We start from the raw sequence: 27,209 nt of genomic DNA on the forward strand, positions 1-27,209 counted from the left end.
GGGAGGGAGGGAGGGAGGGAGAAAGGGTGCTGAGACAGAGAGGGAGGATGTGAGGGAGAGAGAGAGAGAGAGAGAGAGAGAGAGAGAGAGAGAGGGCAGAATCAGAGAAAGGAAGAGAGAGAGGAGGGCAGACAGGGATATAAGGAGAGGGAAGGGAGGGGAGTGAAAGGCCAGGAGACAGAGCAGGGGAATGGAAAGGTACGTGAGAATGGGAGAGGGAAGAGAGATAGCAGGAGACATGGCACAGCCTGGGCACTTGAGTTGTGTGTGTGTGTGTGTGTGTGTGTAAGAGAGATAGGAAGAGATATTAAGGGGTGGGGGTATTTAGTGGTCGAGGAGGTCTGTGTCTGCACTCCTCTGTAGTGAAATGTATATTTTATAAGCCTCAGACGAGGCCCCCTATAGATGCATATTCATTATTTAGTGCAATTTGCAAGAGGGCAGACTGATACCGGGACAGACTTCTGACACAGAACCAGGTTACCCTCTTAAATTAGTAAGCAGGGACCACTGTGATTTTCACAACATTACACAACTGGTGCCACTCCTTAATCAGGAAATGCTGGGAAACAGATGTGTTTACGAGAAATTAAAATCCCCATGTGGTCTCAAAAACATGATTTTTCATTTTCCATTTTAATTAGGTAGCAGATGCAATCATGTGTTTCGTACTCCATTTGGCCACTGCTACAATAACAATGTAAACCAGACAGCTTCCATGTCAGCATCTCAGTCTCCACCTGGAAAACAAGATTGGAAAAGTAAGACCTGATGCTTATGTAAACATGATTTCATTTAAATAAAACACACCTGCTTGAGACGGAAGTTCGACCATTGATTTAAATACACTCAGGTGATTTTGCATAATGGCAGTAGAGCTACAGGTTTATTATAAATGTTTCTTCTGTACTTTCAAGCAAATGTATGTAACTAATTGATTGTTAATAAAGGCTAGAAAATTGTGCTTTTCGTGGAAATTTGCTCTTGTTTATCTGAGTAAACTTTTCTGCAAGTAGCTTGCAAGGTATGTTGATTATATCGATGAAAAAACTAGTCAAGCGTATTGACCAAGGTAACATGTCTTGATATTGCACAGTCACTTACAACAATGTAAATCATTCAATTTTAATTGTTGTCTTAATTTCCTTTTGAGCACGCTCTGGAGCCAGTCAGAATTCCCCTATTTATCAGCAAAATCATCATGGTAATATATAACACTTATACAGCAGCATTCAAGGATTTCAAAATTCTTTACTCTTTCTTGCACCTTGTTTATTATTAAGTTGTACGGTTGGATGCGCCTGGATGACACCAAAATAGCCACCGTATCTCTGCTGATGAAAAGTCATGGATGTATTTAGCCAATTTTACAATGGAGTAATTGTATAGCCAGTGGATATTTGACCATGTTATCAGAGAACCCTCCTCCTTTTGATAAAGAATACCATGAAATTTTGAATAATTAGAGTCAGGACCTTGGATTAAAATCTCTCCCAATAGATGATATCCACACAGCACATTATCACCACTATTGCACTGGAATATTGGTTTATGACCTGGTCAAGAGGGAAGATTTCCTCCTGCTGACTTAACACCACTACCAGCAGTAACTTTATTTTCCCATTTCACCCATCCAAGTACTAATGAAGTCCAATCCATTTTGCAGAAACCTTTGCAGGACTGTACCATGGTAGGATTACAAGTTTGTAGAATAGTATAACTGATATGGGCTACTTACGCAAAGTCAAGTTATAAACATTGCTCAGTCCGAAAATATGATCTTATACTATGTAGACATATACAATACATACAATATTGAATCAAGTGAGGGTGATGTGGATTATTCTGCTCTGATCATTTTTATAAGAGCTCCAGAAATGCATTGCAAATTCCAAGTATCTTCTTGCATTACTCTTAAAACACAGTTCCAGTGTATGAAAGCTTTCATAACAGCTCAGTTTTTAATACCTCACTCGGAGTAATAAAGTAATTTAAACCTATGGCAGTACTGAAAACATTAATCAGGCCTAGAGTCTCAACAAGTAGTTCTTGTTTTTCATTGCAAGTTTCAAAAACACATTAATCACAAAGGTTTTTCAGTGCACACCCCAAACTGTCATAAAAATACAAGTGAGGGGTTAGTCATTCACACCATCCGTTCTTACAGTCATGTGGGAGGAGGGAAAGGAACACCCTGCTAATGAAGCCAAAGAGAGACCTTCTTGTTTTCAGGTTCTTGGTATGTGGGTCTATCCATCCACCACATGTAACCAATACCGTACAGATTAGCCCTGACATACAGTAATTCTTTCTATTTTCAGGTCAAAATTTGAGACCAGCAAGGCACCTAAAACACTTGTTTTTTTACATCACCACCATCTCTCCTCCCCAGAATGTGCCTGGGGTTTGATGAAACTTGACTCAGATTAAATTCTTACTAGACTTTAAAGCTTCATTAGGTAAAAATGTCATGTTCCATGGTCAGCAGAGCTTTCTCTTTCAATATCAGTAATATCCATATCTGTCAATTACTCGTCTTGACCTTTATATGAGACCGCCATGTAAGTTGTCCATCACCTCAGTCCTTGTACGTATGTACCCTCCATTTTGTGAAATCCATTAATTTGATTCGATTTATTCTAAATTCAATAATCCAATTCATATTTTTATCTTTCATATAAATGGATATCTGCCAACTGACAGAGAACTGCAACATATTGGATATCATTAGGAAAGTGCCAAGATTCACATTGCATCTGTTTGATAGTTTTTTGCATTTGAGAGAGAGAGAAAGAGAGAGAGAGAGAGAGAGAGAGAGAGAAAGAGAGAGAGAGAAATGTGCTTGGATCAACTATATTTTAAACCATTAAAAACATTTTCAATTTTGTCATTAATTTCCCCACACTGAACAACAGATGTAACTGCATGTGTACAAGCACATAACCTACATGCATTCACAATGAAAATACTTTTGGTGACCAATAAAAGTGGACAAATAAAAATGGTCTTCGATTGGGTGATTTTATGATTAGAAAGCATTGACAGGATTTGCACTTTACTGGGTGGCGTGTCGAGGAAACAGCACATCATATCAAAAGGAAATCTCAAACAGGCAACATTGTGCTGTAACACCACTTGTAAGCATTAAACAAGACTGCCATCTAGTGTTCTATACCCAGTTAAAAATACAAACAAAGGTAAATAGTGCTGCTTGATTTTGAATTACTACGCAGCAGTTAAATACATTACTGAAATGAGAATAAGCAGAAAATGACCAGACAAGGCAAAATAAATGACCATGACTCTTGGATTCTTCATATGCTTGTGTAGGTGTACCCATAATCCATTATAATTGTAATGGAGTGGTTCAGCTCTCTGCATATAAAAAACATTGCATATAAAGTGTGACAGTTTCACTTGATCCTCCAATAGCAGCCAAAAAAAACCCAAAAAAAAACAAAAAAACAACTCTGGTTGATTAGAGACAATGTAAATGGTAGGACAAGCTTGTTCAGGCATTCTGGGCTTTGTGCAGAAGGAGCAGATGTCTGCTTGGTGTTACTGGCTGACAGAAGAGAGGGAATGACAAGAGAGTGAGAGATCAGATTTTTTTTATGCTTGCATCATTCTGTGATAATTAGAAAGTGACAAATAAAGTCAGGCAATAAGGTATTTTGGCATTGAGAAGATGAAGATTTGTGGATCTTTGAGAAATAAGTAAAGCCTTCGGGTTTCAGTATTTTCCAGGGAAAAAAAGGCCAGTTTGGACATAATTTATATATCAGATTATATTTTGAGATCAGGGCCAAATATTACATTAGCATATCTCTGAAATAAATCTGAGATATGACTGATTTTCTAGTAACTGACAAGCCATCCATAAGTATGAAGCTGGAAGAGGAATTTTGAACGATCTTAGCTAGTATAACAACAGACAGAGAAGACAACTCTGAAGAAAAGATTGAAAGCTTATATCATTTTATTGTCTTACCTTTCAATGCCAGGTGAACTCCTGATTCTGTTATATTTTACAACAAAAGGTTTTGGATGTAGGAAAGAACAAAAGGAGAATTTAAATGGACAGTTTCTAAATATACCAAAAATGATAAAATCTCCAATGAATAAAGCAATATGGTAAGAGAAGGCTTGTGTTATTGCAATTCTTGTCACAGCAGGCATAAAGAGAACAGCATAAAATCAGTTCTTATAGTAATAATAATAATAATAATAATAATAAGAGAAAGCAAGACAGTTGCAATATGCTGATCAAAATCCTTCCAGAGGATTTTAGCTTACAAGCATGTATGATGCTGTATAATGTTGTCTTTTCAAACTGCATGATATCAGAACATGAGAACCACTCTTGGAGTCAGCATAGGCTAGTTAGCCACTATAAATATCAGATTTTGTATGATTTTATGAAAGGCACAAACAGTCAAGTAGTGTTTCTGTGAAAGTAATCACCTTCCTCATCGTGTGTGGGTGGAGAGCAGAGAGAAATAGTGATGTTCACCTGGCATCTAATTCTATAATGCAGTTTGGGCTAGCACTGCATATCTCTGATAATGCAGACATTTTGCTTTAGAAATTGAGCTTAACCAAAGACGTTGTGATTTACATCAGATAAACATACGCTGAGAAAAACATCACCAGCAGTGCCTGGCCCAATATTTGAACCTACTGTATGAACTCATAAGCAGCTTTTGTGTGAGGTGTCCTAAGGCTACTAATAGGTGTGGCAACAAATCCAAAAATCTACTACTTGTCACAAAAGATCTAATAAAACGGCGCAGGGCAAGATAATCATGCATACAGCCTTAAGGTTACCTTAAAATAAAACAAGGATGTATTACGGCAAAACATGAGACAGCGCTATTTGCAGTTGTATTTGTATAGTATACTTTGGTCATACAGAACCTGAATTTTCTGTTGACTTAAGAATTAATGGCAGCATGTCAGCGTGACAACAGCCCTACACCACGCATGATAAACCCTCAAGCATGCACAGACACACACACACACACACACGCACACACACACACTGTATGACTTATGATTAAAATACTTCTTCCATGACAATGTATGACCATGATGATAACTCATTGCTCATATTTTCAAATACATTTCCAATACATTTAAATATAATTTGTATTATACTAATATCTCATTGCTCATATTTTCAAATACATTTCCAATACATTTAAATATTATTTGTATTATACTAATATATATTAATGTTCTCAAAACATCAACTGTCATAGATCGCAATCACCACTGTGCCAACTAATCTAGTATGGTTGAAGTTAGCTATTTCAATTTAGTCATTACCAAGCATGTCATAAATTCTTCACTCATCCAAAACTATACATATGATCAAAGATAGTTTTGTCAAAACAAATCTGAAGAATAGAAAGACAACAGAGAAAACATCTTTGCTATTATTGTAGATAATAATAACCAGGAAGCATGGAACTTTTCTGTGTGCTGAGTGTTCATACCCATATTGACACAGGGTGGGAAAGTCTTTGGAGATCCAAGTTGTGCTAATCACAGTGTTCACAGGACTCCTACTGAGTGGACTGTATAGAACTGATCACTTAGATGTCGGTTGTGGTTTGTGAAAGTGTGCCAATGTCCACACTGCACACAAATCGCTGAAACTGTATTATATGTGCACACACATCATTTACTAAAAATACATCATTGTATGTTTGAAATATAATATAATCTAACAATAATTTTGCATCTTCAGCCTAAAATGAAGTGGAAAACAAATAGTTGAGTCGGTTAAACTAAAATAGTTTAGTAGAATAATATGCTTGTTATTTTTTTCCCGTGTTGGTCAATAAACTGGTTCTTTGTCCTCGGGGTTTATAAATGACATGTGCGTTTGATGTGGCTTTATCATAATGTGAAATGAACATACCTGTAAGGAGTAGAAGCTATGAAGAAGCCTTGGACAAGGGAGAATAAAGGGTGTCAAACGGGCTATTCAAAGTAAAACCCCCAGAATGTCATTAATCTTGGAGATGGTGGGATATAATAATAAACAGAAAATGTCAATTTTATATATTTAATCATTGTGCTAATGCCTAAGCTAGTGACCATGTCTCACAACGTCTTAAACTACTCTTGAACTTCATTTATATTTATCTCTGAAAACATGCTCTGGGCAAGTGGACAGCAAATCTTATTATTTGAGGTGTAAAGGTGCCTGCAATTTTATTTACAGAATGGTGGATTGACATTTCTTGAGTAACTAAATCTGTATATTTCAAAAGAAAAATATTGAAAGATTATCACCTTGATATTTTGCTGATACAAGCCTTGAACTAATCACTTTTTCTCTCAGCACTCAAAAGCTGTACTGTATCTTATGGACTGCTTTCGGACTTTGGATATATGAGTCATTTTACGGGGATTTCAACCATATAATTGTTTTGTCCTTTTGCAGGGTGATAACAGTGAAATTGTGGGTTTTACAAGGACAAGGGCAAGTCAGTGAAGGGTGGAGAAATCATTTGTGTGTGATTTATCCATATGTGATCTAAGACAGCTAGCTAATACTCTGTCATTTACAAAAACTAAAAGTGACCTTCATTCTATGCTGCATGGTTCTCGCTAGTCCCAACCATCTACCCAGTAGTGGATCAAACTCCTCGTTCCTCTATGAACCGCCCAGTCATTGCCCATTTTCTGCCATGGTCTGAAGATGCATCTCTTTTGACTGTACCTGGACTGACTATCACTACTCTGCAGGAAACTCCCAGTCAAGGACTGCTCTTATCAATTTGATTCATAATTTGTTCCCGAAGCACTTACATTGCACTTATATTGTTATCTTGATGTTGTAGCTTGTCGTCACGCCTCCTCGTTTGACTTGCCATAACTTGCTCACCTAGCCTATGCTTATTGGGTGAATTGGGCTTACTGTTTTCATGGCTATGAATAACTGTTACATAATGAGTATTGCACCTTATCAAACCTGTGTTTTGTAGTTCCAATGACCTTTGCTCCAATGACCTTCGGTATACATTTATTGTGCATTGCTTTGGAGAAAAGCGTCTGCCAAATAAATGTATGGAATGTAATGCATAGTCAATAATTTTCTAGATATGTTGTTGTTCCATGATAGCATCATAGATATTGACAGTATCATCACAGATCAAACTCTGATAAACAAATTAATAACGGTGAGCAACTTATAGTCTGAAGTCATGGGCATAAATGGAAGGTAAAAATCAGCCCTCTTACAAGGCTAAAGACAGTTTTCCCGTTTGTAAATGCAAGCATTTTAGCCTATTTTTTAAAGTTGTAAATGTTAAGTTTTTAATTAGTTTGGTTTGCAATTGTTTGAGTTTGTACATGGGATATGAATACATTTTAGAAGTCAAGTTCTTTGAGTAAATAAATGTTCATATTTCTTCCTATTACTCTGAATGATGTAGATCAATGTAAATGCATTTCATGTACTATTATCTTTGCTTTTCTGGTATGGTTATGCAATGGGAATCATATCCTTTCATTCCTAAAGGAGTATATGTCTGCAGTGTCTATATCATAAGTGATAATGTGCATAAGTCAAGGCTACATGAAGAATTCTGGCATTTTATATAACAGAAAGCAATGGATCCCTGTCATTGGTGTTTACTGCCCCACATTGTCCTCGTGACCTCTTAGGACAGAGCAGGTGAAACACCAAGGAGTATACCTAGCATCTGCCGGCTTGACACACTAAGACACAGGTCTGGCCTTGGTTTGTCAAGCTCTAAATAGTCATAAATGTCATAACATCATTATTTTCCTGCCTGTCAAGATTGATGACTTAATCAAAACGTCCATCATAATTTTCAGACTATGACCTACCATAGTGTAGGTGAGTTAAAGTTTAATTACTGCAGACAAAGTGGCTTCAAAAGCCTCCCACAAATGTTCTATGCTACAGTAAATGTGAATTTACTATTAATAAAATTATTTTAAAAAGACATCCTTTTGTAAAGAATTCGCATTATCAATTCCCTTTTCACTGCCACGGTCATGTCAGTTGGTATAGACAAATAAAATAGATGTTACTTGGAATAAATGTGGTAGACTGGCATTGCCGCCTCAGCATTAAGTAAAGAAATTTTACAATGCATTATTGTCCTCATTTGTGTTTTGAGAGATACTTATTCAATTCCCGCTGACACCCCAGTTTACCATAAAAAAACACGTGGTAGTTTGTCCATTTATATGCTGAAGCTTACATGGCTCCCGGTTTACATGCTACCTATTTATAAACCTCAGCTGCTACAATATTAGAAAAGGTCCTGAGGGGTAAACATCACTCATTCAGAATTGATATTCACAACCATCAAGCCACCAAGTCCCAGCTGCTATTTAGATGATTCAGTTTTATGGTTTTTTATTTTCATTTCTTTGTTGCTCTTTTCTGCACACAATGTCTGTGGTAGGTAATGTGCTTTCTGACCCAGGTTCAGCAAGACCTTGTATTTGGTGATGTGGTGCATATCTCATTGGATGTATATATCTGTGCAAACTGTGGTACTTCACGTGAAAGCAGTTCGATGACGTTGCAACGTCGTGTTGGAGAGGAGTTAGGAGACTGACGTTACAGAGTGAAAGTCAATGCGGTTTGCTTGTGACTTCAAGGTTTTTCCAGGCTCCTGATGGACAGTGTGCTTGTGTAATATGAATAGATGCTGTAATAATAGGTGCATGTCTTTGTAAAGCTTTACTTATGGGATGCCGTTTAGGAAAAAAGAATCCATTTAGTGGTAAACCATACATTGGTTTGTAATTGGTGCTTCTATTTGTTTGATTGTCATATGTATCGCTTCACATGTATACTGAATTTACAAAGACATGTATGGATGAATTCATGCATATATTGTTTTTTTATAAACATATGTATTGGTTTGATGCTTGTGTATTGGTTCAATATTTATTCATCTATTGGTTTCATATTGTCATGAATAAAACCATTAATTATCTTCACATAATGTCTTCAAACCATGAATTGGTTTACCATACGCATATAGTGGTTAGTCATTCAAAATAAATATCAGGTAGTTCATTCACTAGAATGAAAACCTTTACACACTGCAATTCTCTGTGTCCACAGTTTACATTCCTGACATCCTGTCTGTTCTCATATTCCATTTGCATGTGACTGGTGCGGTTCATACATAAGCTGTCGTGCCAGGTTTTTTACTTACAAGTGATAGTAAAGTTGTGTTTCAGATACAGGCACTGCTGAAGAGGTGATAGTGAGAAGTGTGTTACTGGTGCACAATGCAGGTCATAGTGAAAGTCATGTGTCAGGTACATATCATGCTACCAGATATCTGTATTGGGATGGCAGGTAACCATTGCTATCAAATGTTGCCAACTTAGCCTTTGGGCCATCATACTGACAATAGAAAGATTGTTAGATAGATGCTGCCACGCTGCAGTCCATCTATGGCAACACTATACTCTGTGCGCACTGGCCTGTGTCTCATGACTGTCTGTTGCATAAGAGGATCAAGCACAACCTCTTTCTCCAAACAATGTGTTTCGCCTATCAGCTGACTGTAAAAAATGATATTTTAAAAGTTTTATCTTCAAATTTACAATATTGTTAAAAAAAACTACACAACAGACCTTTACGTCATCGAGCTCTCCATGGTATTCTTCATTGTTGGCTAGCAAGTTTGATGACAATTGAAAATGACACTCCAGTTACATTACGCTGAAGACACACCAATTCACTAAGCCACTAAGTCCAGTCCTTCTGAACCTTGCGCCTTACTGTGCGCTTAAGCTATCCAACTATCAAATGAGCAAAAGTCGGTCTGGCCACACCCTAAATGCACTTGCGCATTGCACTTTAATGCATGTGCTAAGGCCATTAAAATACAGCCCCATGTCTTTGAAAATAAATTACATTCTAATCATACAACAAATACATTGGTCAGTCAACATTAGTCCTTAACTTCAACTTATAATTAGTGTTCATTTTTTCTTCATAAAATGTGTTATGAGTCAAAGTTAATTTGAGGCTGTGGTTAAGCTGAGGCCATAGATATGTATATTTGTCCTTGATTACGATAATAACAGAGGCAGCTGACAAACAGGATTTTTGTATATCTGATATATGTGGCCATCCGTTCATGAACAATTTATAAAGTGGCGTATATCCAACTATGCGAATTTAGACCGAGGTTGTATTTCTCCTGGTTGTTGTAATCAGTATTCAATCTTACCTGACAAGCAGCTCTGCAACAGGATGCCATGGGACCACATTCTTATTATGAGATGTTATTCATCAGGTGAATGTTGGCAACAAAGGAAGATGCATAATTAAACCTTTAGACTGAAATCCAATACCGGCAACCAAGACTACCAGAGGTTATTCAGGAATTAGATTTCTATCCATATCTGATTTCTTCCTGTTTAACCCATATTTATCAAGAGATCAGATATATGTCACATAAAAAGAGGTCTTAGTCACCCTTCACTACAGTAGAGCCCTCCCTACACTCAAAATCTGGACACACCTCACCCACAATAGAGAAATATAAGACACTTCCATATCCTGTCGTTTCTATTGGTTTTGTAGTGACCTGTTCATGTTGTGACCAGCGTTGTGCTCTTGCAAGAATTTTCACTGTACACAGCTGGCCCCTCCTGTGTCAACTGATTATTTTATTTCATACAATAAAAATTGTAAATTTAATTATCACATCTTCCAAGGAAGTTATGTTATGACGTGCATCTGTCTGTCTGTTTGTCCGTCTGACCTTGACAGACACATCTGGAAAAGTAATGGCCAAATTGCCATGGAATTTGCTGTGCACATTCATGTTCCCAAGACGATGAAACTTATTGATTCTGGTGACCCCATGACCTATCCTCTCGCACCACCATCAGACAACATTCAAATTGTGATTGTCATATTGCAGTAAGTAATGACCGGATTGCCGTGAGATTTGCTGTGTACCGTGTGCACGTTCATGTTCAACAGAAGAAACCTATTGATTTTGATGACCCCATGACATTAGCACCAACATCAGGCCAAACATATCTTGAAACATCGAGGCCAAGACACGCTACTGAGTGCTTTCTTTCTATTTATTCTATTCTGTTTTGTTGATATGCAAGATGATTACAGCAAATGTCTCATGCATAGCATTTTGGTTCAAAAATCGATCAGATAGATCAATTCTAATTTCATTAGCAACCATTCTATAACATTCTCTTGATTTTTGTGCATGTACTGTATAAAATGCAGAAATAACTATAAATAGCTATAGTATTAATAGCTCACATGCATTCATGAGAAATTGCAGAACTGCACATAAAAGTGATGAAAAGTAAACATTTTACTGCAGGTGTTTTTCTTTTGTTCAGTAGAATTATTCATGACTGAGCTTCAACACCCAGCAATACGATTAACTAATATGCTAATATGATAAGCTCTCATTGAAGTTTAGCTTGTCCTTTTGAACTTTTGGGTTCGCTCTCTAAAGATGTGACATGAATGATACAAAATACTTAGAGGGTCAATTTATGTTCAGTTTTTTTTTTTTTTTTTTTAACCCATTAGCCAAGCCATACTTATGTCTTGTAAGTAAGGAAGCTGCGCCTCCTTGAAGCATTAGACATAGTGTGACAACTGTTTCATCAGCACCTGATGTTTAGCACAGTGCTATGGCCAAATCATTGCCTGAGGAAAAATATGACCGAAAGCTAAATAAAAAAAATTGCTTAATCAAATTATAGCATACTTCATAAACAGGTGGCTGGTGCTTGTTTTTTTCCAGACAACACTGAGAAAAACATGAAACAAGAATAAGGAATAAGGTTTGGTTTGCTTAACTTCTATTATGATGGTCATGGTATCAGAGTACACATGTATTTTATTCATTTTCTTCAAATCATGGTGAGCCTGAAATACCTTAGATGTAATGAAATGAAATTAATAGTCTAAATTTTCATATTTAATAGATTTTTGTTCTTGGTCTCTTAAATATGTCCTAATCAGGTTCATCCCTGCTTAGCATCTGCAAAACTGACTAGAGCAGCACACTAAATTTCAGGGCAGCCGATGTAGCTAATGGCACCTGCCATATGACACCCTATATGAATACTGATGCTGCTATTTTCCAGTACCCCAGGCAATATTATTCAGAGCATCATAAAGTTTTTTCAATAATAAATAATATAAAAATTCAGCAAGTACTTGTTCTGAACAATGTAACTGTTATGAACAATTTTTTCCTATTTATTTTTGCTTTCATGTTTTCTTGACATTTAAAGTGTGTCAATATCACACTTTTTTCAGAACAACATTTTTTAGCCTCATTGCTGTTGTTTCGTGTGTAGCTATTGACCACAAGATGTGCTGTGCATGCATTGATAAACAGTGAAGATAATTCATAAATATACAAAAACAAAGAACCATTAGTGAAATTGTCTGGTTGTACAACACTTTTTACTAAGATAAAAACATAAAAATTGTTATGATTTTCCTCATAGTGTTCATTTCCAGATATACAGGCTTTTAATGTAAATTTCTGTCAGCATTCACACAATGAACAGACAGAATATATCAAAAGTCATCTGTGTTTCTTGAAAGAACTGGATGAAGACATGCAACTCATCTCTTCTTCATAGCCTGACATTTAACAGATTTACTGACTCATGGTTTCCAGATTTAAGCTGTGCTGTCCAGCTGTCAAGCTTGTTGAAAGATCACTGAAACCATCACAAATGTGTCCAGTAAACTGATTTACTCAACAACATTCTTGACAGGCAAATTCTGAATATCTAAAACAATAAGAAAATCACCAAACAATGACCATGCTAGAATAAAACAACAGACCTACATTACTTAAAATGACTGATTAACCTTTATCTTTATCTAATCCAATGTTTTATTTGGAAATGTTTAATTAAAAAGCTGTCCATGGTGTTTGTCCTATAAAGAACTGTGCCAAGGCACAAGGACCACATTTTTATTTTGACTTTCTTTTTAATGTTTATTTCAGTCATGTTTAATTTAATAGCAGTGAGTTTAAGTGAAACAAGATACATAAATCCACCAGTAAACCATATTAAACAATACTGTTGTTTTTACTAAAAACATAATAATAATAATAATAATAATAATAATACAATAGACAATGGACCACAGTGCCATGGACCAGGAGTTTTTGAGAACAAATGAAGTTCACTGTTAGAAGAAAAAATAACAGGGGGATTCATACAGGTCAGAGGGAGATAAATGTAAGTTAGTATTTACGCTCACTTCATGATTTACATGCCTCAAGTATATGATACAAATACTCAGGCCTGTATTATTTTGGTTTATAAGCAATGCAAAAACACAAACTGCTTTTCATTAAAGATGTCCTTTTGAGTTTTAAAGAATGGTGGGTGGCATGGTAATGCAGTGGACAGCACTGCCATCTCACCCAGCGAGCCCTCAACCACTCCCCCGACCCTGACCAAACCAAATGGTTAGATAATGGATGGATGTAAGATGTAAGATAAACTAGTGAATTAGTCAATAGCCACTAGCCAACTAGTCACTGTAACAGTTTTTTTCAGTGAATATTAAAAAAAAGAAGCAAATATGTTTTAGAGTTTGAAAGAACAGCCAGAGAACTAACAAATGCAACACACATGAGAATTCTGGGAAACGCTTTGAAAGGAATCTGTGCAATTAACTCTCCTCATGAATCAGTGCCAGGGCTATTAACTGTCTTCTGTATAGTCCTGAGAGCCAAGGCAGCAATTACGTGATGTTAACAAAATAAAAATGCTAAACTAAATATAAAACATGTCATTATTGCAATGAGTAGGCTTACTAGGACTGCAGTACAATACAGTAAGTTCTGTTTTCAAATTACCTCTTGTCCTGTCTTGCCCTCTTCATCTGTGTGACCGATATTGAGTTAACCGTTTACAGTGGGCCATTTGAGTTTAAATACACTTACCAGCAGTTCAAAATTATGATTTTTTCAGTTATATTAATGTTCCCAAATGAATTAGCCTTTTGCGAGAACTGTTTTTTTTTTTTTTTTTTTACTGAACAGCAGCATTTTTTATTTTTTTATTTTTAACCAGCAGATGTCTCTGCTGTGCAATTTCATAATGTTCATCTGTGAAAACAAGGCAATATACCTTTCATGGGGACCTAGCCTGAAACCTAAAAAGTGTTACGTGATATTTTATATATTTTCTTTTATGACGTAGCTTTTATTTTTTCCACCCTTAGTCCATTAGACCTTCCTCGAACTGAAGCTGTTCATCTCGAGTTGTATGTTTAATATGTCTGTGACCTGCAGACAAAGTTACTCATCTTTGAACTACATGTATGATCCCATATCCAATGTGCTGTGCTGCTCTCAGCCCGTAGAGCTCACAAGAGCATCATCAGATCTGTACAGACCCGGCACCAGCTGTGTGATATGCGACCCATCAAGATATTCCTCCATGAATGCATGTGTATGAATAACTTTATATTTGAGTCTAAAATGATTTTATACCAGGCAGTGTTAAATGCTTTATTTGGAGTACAGTGAAATATGCCAAAATGTCTTAATAGAGAATTAAGTGAGTGTTACAGACAATAAGAAATATTTGCCACGTTGTTGACATGCTAATGGAAAGTGAAAGTAAAACAGATCTAGCTATGTATGTTTTCTTAACACATCATGTGGAGAGCTGAGCTCAATGACTGGTCCATTCATACCATATCATATCATTGAGGCAAGTAGCTGAACTGTAGTGGTTACCAAACACATTAAGAAACATATACAGTGCATGTGCATGGACCTTTTATCAAGGGTTATATTGAGACTGTGTCAAAAAACATGTCTCTAAATTTTTATAAAATTCAGGTCTCACAGGTAGAATTTGAAACTGGACCTACTGGAACACATCTCCACTTAACTGCCCACATAGTTTAGTACAGTGCTAAAATGTGCCCATGTTACTGATTAACCAAACCTGATCACCGTACACCAGTGGAGTTTGGCTCATTTCTCTCAGAAAAACCACCAGACTCAGAACTATGATAATGATATTAATGACCAGATGGGGGCCATGTTCAAATCTACTGAAATGATTCATCCTGAACCAATGAATCATTCATCAATTACAGGCCAGTAGTTTTCTGGCTGAATTTGCTAACCCTTTCTTTAAATGGTCAGACCACAATATCACAGTCTAAGCCAGCCAAAGTCCTTGCCCCATGAAGAGTAAATATCTTCTTTTGAAACTGCGCCTCTTTTCTATATTTCCCCAGTATGGGGTACCAGGAGCCCCTCAAGGGTTGGGCTCCCATGGACTTTGTTGACTGCTACCGACTCTACGTGCAGGGAAGCAGGCTCCACCAGCAGTGGGGATTTCAGGAGGCCGAGTCTAATACCTGATCCTTAGCTGTGGAATGCAAGATCACAATCCTATTAAAAGGAGCCAGTCTCATGTGCTTTACTAGTACAAGTGTAGCACAGATTTATGGCAGGGGTTTGGAGAAGTAACAAAATTGACAAACTCATTGAACACTCCTGTTTGTTTTTCCATCCACTTTGAAATCAAACTGGAAATTCCCTGCCTTGACCAACACTTCAACTTTGCCAAAAAATAAGGCTTAATACTGGCACTGAATAAATGGCCAGTAGAACATGATATACTGTATTCTAGACTTTGAGTGTATTCCCTGCTTATTTTTTTATTTATATTTCTACTCGTCTCTGATGAGTAGAAAACCTGAACTCACAGTGCTCTATGGACCTACAATCACATGATATCAACAAATAGGACACACTGCCCATGCATATCTAGAACAACACAGCCTTACATAACAGCAATCAAAAGCAAAAATGGGAGTGTTCTATTGCCATAATACGTAGGTGTAGTTTCAAATTGTTAATGCTGGCATTTGAGTGATAGAAAGTTTTGTTTTGTTTGGTTGGTAGTGGTTGGTACAGTGTGAAGGGTGGTTTTAAGAAAGGGAGTGTAGCTGATTTGGACAATGAACCAGTCAAACAAACCTACAGTGCTGTGAAAAAAGTATCTGTCCCTTCTTAATTTCCTCTATATTTATCACACTGAGTGGCCTTAGATCTTTAGACAAAATGTAATATTAGACAGAGGCGTAAACACAAAGAACATTTCAAAAAAATCATTTAATTTACTGAAAAAAGTTATCAAAAACCCATATCACCCATGTGACAAAGTAATTGCCCCCTTAGTTACTCAATCAACCAAATTGAATAGATAATTCAATTCAGCTGAATAAATACAGTATTGAATCTAAACCTCGCTCATATTGAACTTTACCATCAGAGTGAAGTAGTCACCACAAAATTGCAAACAATTACAAAGCCATTGCTAATGCTCTGGGGTCCTGCTCAACTACAGTGAGAGCCATTATCTCCAAATGGACAACAATTAAAACAGTGGTAACTTTCCTAGTAGTGGCCAGCCAACCAAAATTTCTCCACGGGCGCAGTGACAACTCATTCAAGAAGTCACAAAAGAGCTGAAAAGAACATCCAAAGAACTGCAGGCTTCTCTAGTCTCAACTAAGGTCAATGTTCATGACTCCACAATAAGAAAGAGACTGGGCAAAAATGGGATTCATGGGAGAGTAGCAAGATAGAAACCACTGCTAACCAAGAGAAATATCAATGCTCGTCTCACATTTGCAAAAAAGCACCTGGATGATCCCCAAGCCTTTTGGGATAATGCTCTTCGGACAGATGAGCCAAAAGCCTTTTTGGAGGACATGGGTCCCATTATGTCTTTTGCAAGGCAAATGCAGAATTTCACAGTTAGAACATCATACCAACAGTCAAACATTGTGGTGGTACTGTGATGGTGGTGGGATGCTTTGCTGCCCCAGGACCTGGATGACTTGCCATTTTTGAAGGTACCATGAATTCAGCTCTGTACAAAACAATTCTTAAGGAGAATGTCCAGTTGTCAGTGAGTTGAACCTGAAGCATAATTGGGTTATGCAGCAAGACAATGATCCAAAAAAACAAAGAAAGTCCACATCTGAATGTCTGAAAAGAAACAAAATTAAAGTTTTGGAGTGGCCTAGTCCTGACTCTGTTGGGTTCAAGTCCTGACTTGAACCCAATAGAGATGCTGTGGCAGGACCTGAAACAAGCAGATCATGCTCGAAAACCTACCAATTTGTCTGAGTTAAACCAGTTCTGTAAAGAAGAGTGGGCTAAAATTCCTCCACAGCAATGTGAAAGACTAAGATCAAATTATAGGAAGCGTTTGATTGCAGTTATTACAATGTCTGAAAACATGTGCAAAAACTGAGTCTATATGGGTACAGTGGCTTTTCACTGGGGCAGTAACCTCAAAGGTACACCCATTGTACTCTTTACTCTTTTAGATTAGTATTCTACGGTACAAATATGACCCAGTGAGGGAATGTACCTTAGGGAACAAAAATTGACCCCTACACTCTCAAAAAGGATGTGTTAATATCCAACACACTTTTTGTTTTACTACTTTTGTGTTACTTTCAACACATTTTGTGTCAAAGTTATTACTTTTGTATTACACATATATAATTAACGTGTTACACAGGGTGACATTTTAACACAGACTGTATTGAAAATAGCACAAAATGTGTTGTCCTTCACTAGACAAAGATGTGTACATTACATGCTATGTGATGTTTTTAACACATCTGTTTTGAGTGTGTAGCATGCCCTTTTCTGAGAGTGTAGCAGCCTTAACCAGGGCTAATCACCATGCTTACAATTCTGCATCAACTCAATTATGTAAACCACTCATACAGGTAGGATTAATGTTAGCAATCTAGACTCTTTAATGAGACTGGTTACTTCCAAGCACCTTCATACAATACTTACCTGAAAATTAGATCAGTCCAGACCATTTGAAAAGTAATCCTCAAAGTAGGCTACCCGTAGCAGCTAAGGCAACATTGTTTCAGTCCATTTTAATGTTTATCTTGGAATTAAGAATGAAGTTTCAGACCAACGTTGAATATCAAATGACAAAATAAAGAAATGTAGCCTACATTTAAAAAAGTTTAACCTAAGAAATTACACAATAATTATTGATGGTGCATTTTGAACGATAAAGAAGGAAGGCCACGTTTTAGCACTTGACCGAGCCACATCAGATAATCCCCTGACAGGTATACCGAAAGTGGACACAGGTAGCCTATAGTTTCATAAATCCGCGCTTTAATGCGGTAGTGTTCGGGTCATGATACAACCAATGAGTTAAACGTTTTGGTTTAATTACATTTACTGCCATGTGCGATGTTTATAAAACGTAACAAATAACCTGAGTGTTCTCCAGCCACAATAGGCGGAGTTTTCATTAACAATCATCATGGGTAGTGCTGGTATTTGACTGACGGCAAGTTTTGTTTCGGTTGGATGATAGCCGCGAACATACAGCGCGCGAGGGTTGGTTTTAAGGAAGCGATTGCAGCTAATTCGTATTCTGAACTGTCACCTTGTCGTTATGAAATATTAAACGTCGGAGCAATATCGACCAACGGACATCTCACCTGAGCTTTTACGAAACGATGCTAATCAATTGGTTATGTAGGATACTGCTTGTAGCTAAAATATATCAACGCTAGCATTAGCCGGTTAGCTAGCCAGTAATATCAGGATACGGTTCGTGCTTAATTTGCTTGTGCTGCTTAGCTACAGCCTTAAGGATGCTCGCAAATTAGCTAACGTACTAGTAAAAGGCAGGGCTAGCTAGTTAGCTTGACAAGTCGTCGCGGCGTCAAGAGGAATAATCTATTCTATCATCACATCACCATCACCATTTGATGTTTTTATTCCTGGGAACCACTGAATGGATTGAATCAATTTAACCAAATGTCACCATAGATAGGTAATGAGACCAGCATATGATTGTCAGTTAGCTAACTAACGTTACCAGTAGTAGCGTCTGTAACGTTCATTTATTTTTCCTGCCTAGAATTTTGGACATTGCAATAGCCAATGTTAGTTATAGTGTTCAAGTCCGCAATATAGTCTAGCTCCTGTGAGTTTAGGAAGTCGTATAACGTTACCGAGAAACCTTGTTAACGTTGCCAACTTGATACTGTAGCAAAAGAGCGCTTTTCTGATTCGAGTGATATTTAGATAGCTGGTACCAATGCATTTCAAGAGTGACTGATGAACCACTTTGGTGGATGAATGCGTCGTATTCAGATAGCTGGTGTAGCGTTAACGTTAATCGAATTAAGGTAGCTGACTGTAAATGATCAAAACTAGTATACGCAGAAAGGTATTTGTTTTGTAGCTAGTTGAAATAAGCTGCTCAGCTACCTTTATATGTCATTTTTTAAATTAACCGTGTGGCATTAGTTGGCTATGACAAAGAGTCCCATTGTCTATAAATGTGAAAGAATCTGAGAAGTTAGACTAATTAGTTGGCTAAGTAACGTAACTAGCTAGCTAACTACCACTGTAATGCAATGATCATTTCAGAAAGAAAATAAGTTGAATTTTCTGGCTGACAAGCTATCTTAATATAGACAAATGGAATTAGCTATCCAGCTATCTAAAAGTTTACCTCTGTAGCGTTAGTTCGTTTTTCAGACATTAGCTAATTATTTAGCTAGCCAATTTGTTAGCTAAGCTTAATGTGATGTCTGTATATTACTAGCTAGCTGGCAGCTAGCGTACGTTGGGAATTATTCTGCCCGGAGCCTGTCTGGCGAGACACTAAACGTTAGCTAAATGAACATTACGTCCAGTGGTTATCCAGAGACAGACAAATCCGACAACATCGAAATACATAGAACGAGGCTAATATTCAAAGTTCTGAACGTTTACGGTAACGTTATCTATGGCGGAGTTAGGGAAGAACGGCGGAGTGTGTTCACCCACTACAGAAAAGAAATTGGCCGTAACCAGGGATGAGACAGACGAAGAAACACAATGCAAAGAATCAGTGTCGAACGGGGACTGTGGGGTTCCAACCATGATTGGGTCCGAATCTCCAACCCAACAAGACAGCCCGGGACTAGAAACAGCCAACAGCACCTCTGTCGGACTTGATACGAAATCTGGGATACCCCGGAGAAGCAGTATTATAAAGGTAAGTCAAGGTGTCAAAAGTAAACCCTTAGCTACGTATTATACCCTGTTTGCAATTTACTAGCTGAGGTAGCTATAACGGTCTGTTCGGTCATATCAATCAAGCCCTTACAGTTTACCTTGCGTTATTCATCGATGTGATCAGAGCTTCGCTTCCACGCGTTAGCTATATAATAGTTATTGTAGCCTGGATTTAGAAAATTCAAGAGCTTTGTCTGGGACGTGTAGCTTAACCTTAGAGATACCTGACTTACGGGTTACAGAAATCAATTGAGCGTCGATGACAATATATACTGTGCAGCTAATAATAAGGTTTATAGAAGGCGATACCTTCTAATTTACCCGCGGTACAGTATCACACGGGAGGACAACAGCGTATAAAACATTAAAGAAAATTTCTGCTGAATGGTGTCGTTGCAGAATTTTATGTTTGTGAAACATTGTGAGAAGTAGGACTGTCTCAACACAAATAACCGGTTTACGTTAAAAATAAAAACAAACAAACATGCAGCTCATATGTTTTGTTACCGTTTTACAAAAGGATCCGAACCTGGACAAATAATTTTGACGATGCAAAAATGAACAATTTAAAACTGAAACATGGCCCATAAAATCACACATAAATACTATGACTTAAATTGAACACGCAAGCCAAACGTATGCAATGATGGCACATGAACTGAGGATGAACATGATGAGAGCAGTTGGAATGTTTCTCCGTTTAAATAAGGTAGATCAAAATGTTGTCTAGATTGTGTCGTTGCGTTGTCGTTTTAGCTGTACTCTATTTGAATATGGACATCATGAGAACTAACATTTTTGGGTGCATATGAAATTTCCAGCTGTTGGGCCTACTTCTGTGTTACAATTTTGCGTGATGTGATGTAAACGGAAAGGAAAAGCCTAACATTTCTCGCTGTGTGTACTTGTTAAGTGTCTATTAAGATGCATTTCCGATGCAGTGAGTAGCTAGTTACAGGATACGATTTGACTCTTTTTCTGTAATGCCTTGACTAGAAGGTGATGCAGAAGTCTCACGACTGTATATTGTTTTTACTCGAATTAATATTCTGTTTGTATAAAATACAAAGACTATCTTGCAACACATGCAACTGACTTTGCATTGAGCTCTATTGGTATTCTGGAAGATGAGTAGCTTGTTATTACAAGCACAAACCTTTCCTATTTTTGATTTTTCGTTTAGTGTAGGTCCCTTTCAGAGTAATTAAAACATGCGCGTGTCATTGCCAGTTGATGGGATCTGTTGTTGTCTTTCAGGACAGACATAATGTCAGATTAGTCAGATGGAAGTTCTTACTTTACTGCAGGACCAGCCCTTTTTTTCGAAACTACTGAGAAGAATTAGATTTGTTTTTTGAAAAAAAAAAAAAAAAATCACGGAAATGAAGAGTTGAAGAAGCCACATATTAAGAGCTTTCCCCGGTGTGCTGGGTATTGATCTGCCAATAAAGAGGTTGTTTCAGTTACCATAGGAAAGGAGGCGGGACATGAAAACCACAGAAGCTCCAGGGAAGTGCTCATCGACCATCCTTAGTGCTTTACCATAATTAACACTTGAGGGCTTGATTGACTAACTTTTTATTGACAGATTCTGTACTGATTATCCTGTTTGATGGACACAATATGACAGCACAATACCTAACATTAAAATAAAGGGACACGTACTCATTTAGATTTAAATACTGGTTCAGTGTGTGACACAGCTGTTTATTTCAAATAAATGGTGCACATTGATTAGAGCTGTCATGTCTTACATTGGAATCTTGATGAAAATAAATGACTGGCTTCTGTTTACCCTTTGGCATTTAGCCAGATTGGGAAAGCATGCATGTGTCCTGTAGTTCTTGACATCTAATGATCTGATGCTGATTGGTCCTTGCACTGTGATTTGATTTTAAGAGATTTGTGATATACCATTCTTGGCCTAAACTATTGTAGAATATTACCAAAACAAAAGAGCTCATAATTGATTTTAGGAAAAAGAAACACCCCAACCCCTGTTTTTTTTTATCAATGACAGGTGGACATTGTGCATTCATCTAAATGCTTAGGAGTCCACTTGGAAAATAAGTTAGAATGGAAGGAGAACAGCAATGCCTTTTTTAAGAAGGCCCAGTCTAGGCTTTTCTTTCAACAGAAATTTAGGTCCTTTGATGTGAGCATGTCTTTGTTGCATGTTTTTTTTCTTCTTCTTTTAAAAAAAATCAGAGCAGACTAGCCAGTGCTCTTTTATGCAGTAGTCTGCTGGGGCACTGTTGTTACAGAAGGGGGCAGGAATAGAATAAATAAACTTGTAAAGAAGGCCGGTTCAATTATTGGCCTGAAACTTGACTCCTTGGAAGCCATCACTGAGCAACGCATTAGGATTAAAACTGAGGCAATTCTGAGGTATGATGACCATCCCCTGCATGCAGCTGGTATGGAACTGAGAGGTGGGTACACTGACTGCCTGGTAATGTCCAGGTACTCAACCGAGTGTTTTCGCTCATCTTTTCTGCCCGCTGCCTATTTTAATGATTGTAAAGCCAATGGCAGAAAGAAATAGGCTAGTTATTGTTTTTTTAAAAGATTGTATTATTGACAGGGCTGTGTATTCTGACCTGTATGCATCATGGTGTGCTGCTTGATCTATTGTAATTATTATGGCTTTGTAATTGTTTCTGTTTTTATGGTGACAAACAGATTTCCCTGTCGGGATAAATAAAAGGAATCAATTCATTAATAATGTAAAAGACAGCAAAATTCATAGACTTGAAGTGTCATCATTCTGCGCATGACTTCATACTTTATCTTTACAGTCCAAACTGTAAATGTAGGACTTCCGAACTATGTGTTGCATTTTGTTCAAAGAAAAGGGTATTCTTTATATAACCTTGAAATGGTTTGGAGAGACGCATAGAATCTCTAAATTGCCATGTTTTCATTATGAAGGATCAACAGTAGAAAAGTGATAGAAGCTTCTGGCCTGTTTGTATGGCATGTGAAGCTAGAGATGAGAATTGAAGTGAATGAGCAATTGATTGGGAGGATGCCAGGGATTAGCCTTTGTCTTAGAGGAGAACAAGGAATAGAAAATGCCACTTGTGGTGTATGTTTGGTGGAACAAGCAGGGGTTGGAGATGGGAAGGTCTTAGGTTGGGCCACACACTGCCAGTTGAAAAAACACTGTCAGGAGAATATTTTATACATTTTTAAACAACAGACAAAGCCAGTATTAGAACAAGAGCACATCTTGCCCCTGTTGAAAGGTAGCTACAGCACTAGCAGGTATTCAGGAAAAATGTTCCCATGTTTTCCCATTTCCCAGTTCCTGAATCTAATCCGTGCAGTTATACATGAGCTGTCCAGGTGGTTATGAATTTCTGTGCCACAACAAGATGGCTGAAAACAGCTTACCTGTGGGCTCAGTGACAGATGAGATGGATAACTGTGTGGGTGAGCCTTTGCACCAGGGCTGGACAGCTCATGGCTATTTCTTGTTTTATAACACCCCCGCTCTAAGACATTCATACCTGTTCAGACCTTCTGAGATGCCAAGGCCCTCTTTCTTTCTGCATTGACTCGAATAATCAAGAAAACACAGAGACCTTGAAGATTTCTAGGGTGAAAAAATATGCTAACTGCTGCAACACACCATGTGGATGATGAATTTTGTTTTCTTGTTTTGTTCTCTTTGTGATTTGCCTGACTTCTGCATGGCAGTCTTTAAAGAATCTCATCTCTGCCAGCTATTAGGCTATGTGGTGGTGATATGCTTTGCCACAGGGGTTCTTGTATCTGCTCATACCTGCTCAGACTCCTCACTTCTCAAACACATGCACATTCTCAGGAAATGACTTATTTCCTTTTGGTTGTGAACTTGCATGTTAGTACATTCTCTATAATACATATTATACATATATAAAAGTCATTTTCTCCTTAATTTTTGTTTAGTTTTATTCAGAGGGTAATGATATCAGGTCTAAGGCTTCAGGGCACCTGTGAATTTATAGGCAGGATTTTATTTAGTTTTCTTTGGTCGCTATTGTACTAGCTGTTGTGAGTCATCATTTTAAGGTCAGTTGCAGCTTTAGTCGGAAGCTTCCCCATTAGCGTTTCAGGCATTTCTCTCTGCCATTATCTGGGTGTGATGTCACGCTTGATAGATGGTGGACTTCCCCATGTCCTTTAGCACAGTTGATTACTAAGCATGGCTGTTTTGTCTCGTGTCCTGTATTTCAGTAAACAATGCTCTGTGCTAGCCCTTTACCAGCACCCCTAAGATGAAAAACTGAGGAGTAAAATTGAAATATTACCCATGCTCTTGGTGCACTGGTGCCCATCTCTGGGGGAAGTGGCCACATGATTTTCTAATTTTCATGCTTTTTTATTGTGGTCTGTCTATTGGATCAATGGATTGTGAGTGGAATTAAATGGCATGTTATTATTATTTATGAGTGGTTGGTCCAGATTTGATAATGAATCAGGTAATTTGTAATAAATAGGCTACTGATAATACCTAAATAAAATAAGTAAGTTGGCTAAGACGTGCCATTCCAGAATAACAAGTTGTATAGGCCTACTCCAGTAACAGTTGGCCTATGTTTCACAGGATTGTGCACCTTTTCAATTTGTGTTCACTCCTGGGGCTTCCTCTGGCAGTGCAAATGTGTGGTTTCTCTGCTTTGGTTTCTCATAAGCATGATTCTTTTATAATTAGCAGAACTGAAAACTGGGATCTGAAGTCATCATTACGTACTAATGTTGGTGCTCTGAACAGGAAAGTACTGTCATGAAGACCAGAGTATGCTGCTCATCTGAATAATGTTAAAGTGACATTTTGGTTTAACAAATACAGATATGCTTTAAGTTACGTGAGCATGCAGTTGACCTGTGTAGACCTGTTGTGTACATACTGGTGATTTACATACTCTTTAGTCCATGGTTCCCAAACACTCGTCCCTAGCAACATGGCTGCCGGTCCCTAGCAATTACAGTTAATCATAATGAAATGCATGATGTTGTTGACGTTGCAATGTGTGGTGGTCCCTGAGACTTGACACACAGATTAGTCGGCCCACAGGCTGAAGAAGTTTTAGAACCACTGCTCTAAGTGACCCGTATAGCTGAGACATTCTTAAGATTTAAACTTGGTGAATCATACTCTCCTTTCAGTAAAACTGACTTTGTGGAACTATGTTGGCAGCAGTATTCTTTGTGCCTGTGTGTTGATGTATCCCAGCCCTAAAAGTATAGTCTCCATGGGTTTAATAGTTTACCTGAGTGCACTACCAAAGTTTAATATGCAATGTGCAAGGTTCTGGAAGAATAGCAGATGCACAATGCATTTTTTTCTTAAATGGGCAATTCCATGTCATGGTCAGCCTCATTAAAAAAAATCATATTTTTACACTTTTATATGTTAAAAACCGTTAGATGTGTCTATATTTTAATTACAAAATGCTATACGGCCATTGCACATAACACTGCGTTTTTTCAATACTAAAACAGAGGTAGTCCACCATAAAATATTAAAATTAAAGTCAAAACACTAAATTTGACAAAGGCTTTTCAAACCTTTTCCTCTACTTCTCTGTGCTGAACATCATTTCCTACGCAGAAACAAAGTCAATGTCACGACCATTATGTTTTCACATAAGTTTTTGCATAGTTCACTGTTCATGTGAGACTGTAGCCAAACTTCTTGTGCAAGGCTAACTTCAACTGTTGTTTCAACTGAGTAGTAAAAGATTTTGACACACTCATTGTGAGCATATTTTTTGGATGCTGTGGACGTGACGTGCATAACGTTATGGACGTGATGTGATGCTACGTAAGTGTATGTGTATCTGTTTGTCAGTTTCAGCTAGCCTATGTGTTTCCACTTTTCTTTTGCAGCGGTGTCCAGGCTCCTTTGGGGGGAATTAGCCTACTATTCTACTGTGTGTTGCTGCTATAATTATGTGCCTGCTTTAGATACAAATGTGCCGTTGAATATGTATTTTCCATTATTGTCATTAGCATTGTTTATTTATTAAAAATAGTTTACTCAGCTAGCATATTGGTCCAATTCAGAATGTATAGTGGTTCCCCTCTACCTCTTCCTCTTTTCATGAATTTATTAAACCGCAGTGGTAGCTGATAAGCTAAAAATTGATATAATGGGATTCAAACTGATTATTGGTAACTTTTCTTCAATCATTTTCCTTGATTAACATATAGTGATTAATTCATTAAATTATCTGTAACCGCAGATATTACAAGTTCTCCTCAATTACGCTATTAGGCAAGTAATACAAAAGTTATTTTTATTTGTATTGCAAAATTGTGCACGTTTTATCAATATTTTTAAAAATTGTGGATACACGTATCTACTCCTTGTTCTCCGCACACACACTGGGGGAATATTCATGGAAAAGTCATTTAAAATGTAATTTAAACTGTAATTTAAATGCATTTGTAATTTAAACTATCTTGTGGTGCAGCTTTTGTTAGACAGCCTTTTTTGCTAGTTAACTGAAAGGTAATGCGGTAGTTAACAGAGTGGTGCGTCTTTTTCATTAAGTGTATATTTAGTGATCAAAACAAAAAAGTGATTTTTGAAGGGAAATTTTCCGCCTGTCTATTTTCAGCTCACCAACCACCGCTGTTAAATAGTGTAATTAAGAATTAAGGATAGCTTCAAGTATGAACCAATGTCACGAGACTCATTACAATTCCAGACTCCCGCACACAATTATCCCTCCAGCTTTGCACCACCTGTTCACCTGTCTAATAATGGTGGCGGAAAACTATTTTAATATTTTCTGTGACACGTGATGTCCAGATGGCAGTCACTCATGTGCACCTTTGAATGAGAGGAATTGTCTCACTGAGAGGTAGTTAGATTAAATTGCTGTGCTATAATTATTAGCAGTCTTACCACAGACTTACCCTGATTAGACTTTCTCTGTCTTCAGAAATATTTAGAAAGTTTCAAAAATAAAAATAAAAAATTATAATTTGTCTCATCTCAGGACTACTTGGCTTGTGCAGCTATTGGATAGTTATACCCTATGAATTTTAGCATGTAGGCTATTTAATCTTTAGCTAGCC

The 27,209-nt window shown here is 37.4% G+C and overlaps 1 protein-coding gene across 2 annotated transcripts in view; it reads left to right on the forward strand.

The window, feature by feature from the left end:
* Nucleotides 1-18,394: 18,394 nt before the first annotated feature.
* LOC135262124 (inactive phospholipase C-like protein 2) overlaps nucleotides 18,395-27,209 on the forward strand; it is a 61,572-nt gene continuing 52,757 nt past the window's right edge. The window contains exon 1 of one of the 2 annotated variants that reach the window (XM_064348999.1): nucleotides 18,395-20,115. In XM_064348999.1, coding sequence (XP_064205069.1) covers nucleotides 19,864-20,115 — 252 coding nt within the window. In that variant the 5' untranslated portion in view covers nucleotides 18,395-19,863. Of the gene's footprint in view, nucleotides 20,116-20,142; nucleotides 20,845-27,209 lie in introns of those variants that run through there. The other variant, XM_064349008.1, reaches the window with a different exon arrangement.

Source organism: Anguilla rostrata, chromosome 1, assembly GCF_018555375.3.
Source record: "Anguilla rostrata isolate EN2019 chromosome 1, ASM1855537v3, whole genome shotgun sequence".
NCBI lineage: Eukaryota > Metazoa > Chordata > Actinopteri > Anguilliformes > Anguillidae > Anguilla > Anguilla rostrata.